The following is a 4,902-nucleotide window of genomic DNA, read 5'->3' on the forward strand; positions in this document are numbered from 1 at the left end:
AGACCAAAAAAAATTGTTTTTTTTTATGTTTAGGGACATTATCAAGATTGTTAAATTTGCAATGTAAACTTCGATCGTAAATTCAGATTATAAACTCGTAAGAATTTGTTTTTATTAATAAATTGGTCTTTAAAAAGTATATAATTAAATAATTAAAATATAAAAATAAGAACAACTCCATCCAAAATATATTTTAAATCCAAATAATTGAAATTAAATTCATTAACATTCATAATTTACCATATTTATTAAAAAAGACGAAGAGATTAGCTGTTAATCTTTATGGTTAAATTTTGATAATTTTAAAATTAACAGTGTTAGTAATTATTAAATAGAACTGGTCAAATGGAACATGGTTCTACGCCGTGTTAGAAATTTCATGCTACGATTTATTTTCATGGTATTTTACATTAATTAATTATTTTGACCGACATGTGAAAACTAATAGCCATGGGAAAATTCAAAATAACATAAACATTGCAGGGTGGAGGGTGATGTATCCATCATCCTCAAGCACATGGTGACAAAGATTAGACTCCACTTTGAATTTTGATCACATATTTACCAATAATTTACAAAATCACAAACATACAAATGTGAGAACGAAGCAAATAGAATCCAATTTGAGCTCAAACATTTGTACGCGGTCACGTTCATCCACTTGGAAACTTGTACAAACACCGCACATGCCTAAAATTAGCAATTTTAAATAATAAATTCCTTTCACTAGGAAATAAATAAATTTTGAAAAAATTGCAATTAGGTCCCGTCCAAAGAAATTAAATACAAAAAAATCCTTTAAAATCATAAAATTATTCTCAAATCCCAAGAGATTTTTTTACAATAAATTTTATTTGTTTAATTATCAAATTACCCTTCTTTTTTTTTTTTAAGTTTGTATTAACAATTGAAAGAGCAGTGATTGACAACTTAGGATATAATGATTGACAACTATCACAGTTGGTTTGAAAACATATTCTTTTTAGCATATCACAAAATGTAATGCATGAGTTGTCAAATCAGCCACGATAGTTGTCAATTATTATACTCTAAGCTGTCAACCACTACTCTTTTATTTGTCAATACAAATTTAAAAAAGGATAATTTGATAATTAAACAAATAAAATTTATTGTAAAAAGGTTTCTTAAAACTTCAGAATAATTTCATAATTTCAAGAGATTTTTTTTATTTAATTTTCTTAAATAGGACCTAATTATAATTTTTCCTCAGTTTCTTAAAGGATCACCGAAACCGAACCATACCCAGAATATTCTTGGAGACAGTGGCAAGTGCAATTCAAAGGTGGCCACCTAAAATTGAATTCCTTTGGAATATTCCATTTTGTTCCCACCCGCGTTTTTGGTCTCTTGGCTTAGAATCCTTTCCAATCTCTTCACCGTTCGATTCTACTGACCAAAGCTAGAAGGCAACAGATCCAACGGACATGATGAGATTTGAAATCTAGCCGTCAGGATTTTGATTCGGGAGAAAGATATGTTCCAGAGAGCGCAATCTGCAAGAAATAGGGACCTTCACGGTAACCTCCTCCTTAAGCCCTAAAGGTAATATTCCTTTGGAATCAAAAGAACCGTTTTTTTGTTCTCTTTTTTTTTGGGGTTAGGTTTTAGCCATGGTGTTCACTATAAATACCCACGTCCCAAGAGTTGTAGGATCCACGCCAAGAATTGATTTTGAGAGAACCACGAGACATTCAATAGGGTTTGTTCTTCTGGGTCATTGAGATTTACGTAACAATGTCTGGAATTGTGGTGGTTTTCGACTTCGACAAGACCATTGTTGACTGCGATAGTGACAATTGGGTCATCGACGAGCTCGGTGCCACGGACTTGTTCAACCAGCTTCTTCCCACCATGCCTTGGAACTCTCTCATGGTAAGATTCTTATTTGGGAAGATTTAAACTTTTGTTTCTTCAATGATGATGGCCCATGCAAGTCTGGTTTTGTTTCAAGTTCAGAGAATATCCGCTCTCTCAAGGATATTATCATCTCATTGCCTCTTGAAGGATGAAATTGTGAAATTTCCCTGAGGCATTTCATTGATGTTGGGGTCATAGTACGAAAAATGTTTTGGGTCATTTTAGTGTCACAAGTTTTGCTTCCAAAGTTTGTGCTTCTGGTATTATTGTTTTATGACAGAAATAACTGTCTTCCTTTTCCGGTACTGATTTTATAGGATAGGATGATGATGGAGCTTCATTCACAAGGAGTAACCATTGAGAAAATTGAAGAAGTCCTGAAGAGGATTCCTATACATCCCAGAGTAGTCCCTGCCATTAAAGCAGCTTTTGCTTTAGGGTATGCATCTTTCTCTTCTTCTATTTAAACAAACATAAGTTCTGTTTCCTTGTTTTTCTTTCCTTTGGGAGAAGAAGACATATATGGTGGCGTTTTTGTTTTACAGGTGTGATTTAAGGGTTGTGAGTGATGCAAATATGTTCTTCATTGAGACAATTTTGAAGCATTTGGGAATAAAGGAGTGCTTCTCTGAGATTAACACTAATCCTGGCTATGTTAATGAGGAAGGAAGGTTGAGGATTTTGCCTTATCATGACTTCAGCAAAGCTCCCCATGGATGCAGTCTCTGCCCTCCAAACATGTGCAAGGTACTCTATTCTCATCCTTCAATTCTCTTGCTTTTCTGCTCTAGATGGAAAAAGAAGAAGAAGAGGAAGAAGAAGAAAACTCACCCTTGATTATTAATCATAATCAAACAACTTGAATTGATTTTGGCAAACATACAAGTGGGTCCGGCCTCAGTGACCCCACCAAAGAATCTAGACATGAGTTGTGCTGTATTTAAAAGCTTGTCAACACGGAAGAATCTGGATTCTTTGCTCCCTCAATAGAGATCATTATATTCAACACTGAGGAGGAAAAAAATAATGATTAAAGTTTGACGTATGCTCCAATTCAGACATAATAGTCAAAATAAGCAATACTTATAAAATTTTCTAGACACTTGGAATAAAGTAACCACCAATCAACATCCGATCGGAAAATTTATACTTTTTTGTGATAAATTCAGGTACCTTCCTGTTTATACATCATTTGTAATTGATTCAATCTTTTTTCCATTACAGGGTCTGATCATAGAGAGGATTCAAGATTCAATATGCCCTGAAGGAAGCAAGAGGATTATCTATCTTGGTGATGGAAGTGGGGACTACTGCCCAAGCTTGAGGCTGAAAGAGAGAGACTTCATGATGCCAAGGAAGAACTTTCCTGTGTGGGATTTGATATGCAAAGACCCTTCGCTTGTGAAGGCCGAAATCCATGAATGGAGTGATGGGGAAGAGCTTGAGAGGGTTTTGATTCACTTGATCAACAAGATTTCTAAGGAAGAAGCATCTCAGTTCATCTCAGCTGATTGCAAGTTGCAGACTCTCTGTGTGTCTGCTCATGAGGCTCTGCCTCAAGCTCTCCGAGTTCAGCAGTAATGGCTGATTCAATGATTTAACATCTTTGAAAATGTAACATGATTCAAATAGTCCTTTTTTAGGGTCTTTCCCTAAGTCAGGTTTAACTGATGTCTCTAATGGTGTAATTGGTCCAAGAAGGCCTGTGGTTATAGTGTTCAATAATCAAAAGAGATTACAGAATTCCCGGTTCAGAAAGGAGTATGGACAATTGTGAGATTCTTCACTTCATCTTTGCCAAACAACTGTTTTTTCTTGTTTGGCATTTTTTATTAGTGTGGGCTAAGAGGGTTTATAACACAGTCAAATCATATGGCTCTTTTTTGGCCATGATATGAGGTGTCAAAAATGATTAAATGAATGAATGTTTTCGTCTCTCTAGTATTCTCCATTATTGCCATCATATTGAACAAGTCTTTTTTTCCAACCTTGAATTGTATATGAATATCTTAGTTGGATATTAATATCATCAATATTAAGGTATGCAATGTTTAGAAAAAATATGTTGATAATCCTTCAGTTTTGTTTTAATCAGAGACTTCCCCATTATTTTTTAAATATATATTTTAATCTAATTTTTAATATAATCAAGAATATTTCAGAACAGATTCTAAAATTACCTTTTTATTAATTAATACACATATTAATAGTATCATTCTCCCCACTTGATCTCAAATCCCCAATTTCATTTGGACCTATTTGCATGTTCTCTCCCTAATACAGAACCAAAATATTAACAAACTTAAGTCGTTTTCTTTTGTTTTTTTTTGGGCATGAGTAAGGACTAAGTATCTCAGCAAGGGTTGGATTGTGAGTGCAAAAAGTAGAGTTGATAAGGTATGCACAAGCAATTTTAAGTATATATTTAAATAACAAAATTAAAAAGCAGTAGAATGTATACAAAAAAATAAAAATGCCCCAAATCAAATGTTAAAGAATAAAAAAGATGAAAATTTAATTAAATATATACTTATTTTACAGAATTACATTATATCATAGGAAAAAAATCTTGCGAGTTAAATAACGATAGGATCGCAAAAATTCATAAGATATTCATGAATTTGAATATGAAAAAAGCTCAAAAGTATGGAAATACTCTCCCAATAAATGATAAATGATAGATGTAAGAACTAACTAGGGAGTTAATTTTAATTATAAATGTAAGATTTAATTTACTTAGCTTATAAATTGATATATAGTTTGATATTACTCTTAATCCAACTTTAATTTATTGTCTTCCTACCACTTAAATGATTGATCCAAAAGATATGACTTTATTTTGGAGACCAAAAGATATGATTTAAATGCTTGGATATTTTTCATCCACGATCTATCCAACAAGCTCTCAAAATCTGGGGATGGGGACCAATACCCAAATGGACTTCCTTCCATATGAGATAGCCATGATTTAGTGGTCCACATTAATTAATTTTAATAAATATCGAATCAATTGTAAGCCAAAAA

The 4,902-nt window shown here is 32.9% G+C and overlaps 1 protein-coding gene across 1 annotated transcript; it reads left to right on the forward strand.

Annotated features, from left to right (window-relative positions):
* The first annotated feature begins 1,615 nt into the window (after positions 1-1,615).
* On the forward strand, positions 1,616-3,649 carry LOC114735480 (inorganic pyrophosphatase 1). The gene is made up of 4 exons (XM_028923180.1): positions 1,616-1,893; positions 2,196-2,317; positions 2,424-2,625; positions 3,103-3,649. Exons 1-4 carry the CDS (start codon positions 1,756-1,758, stop codon positions 3,457-3,459), a joined length of 819 nt encoding a protein of 272 aa, XP_028779013.1. The 5' UTR covers positions 1,616-1,755; the 3' UTR covers positions 3,460-3,649.
* The last annotated feature ends 1,253 nt before the right edge of the window (positions 3,650-4,902 follow it).

The sequence above is a fragment of the Neltuma alba genome, unplaced genomic scaffold, assembly GCF_004799145.2.
Source record: "Neltuma alba isolate B1F8T4 unplaced genomic scaffold, ASM479914v2 tig00013209_pilon, whole genome shotgun sequence".
Classification (NCBI taxonomy): Eukaryota; Viridiplantae; Streptophyta; class Magnoliopsida; order Fabales; family Fabaceae; genus Neltuma; species Neltuma alba.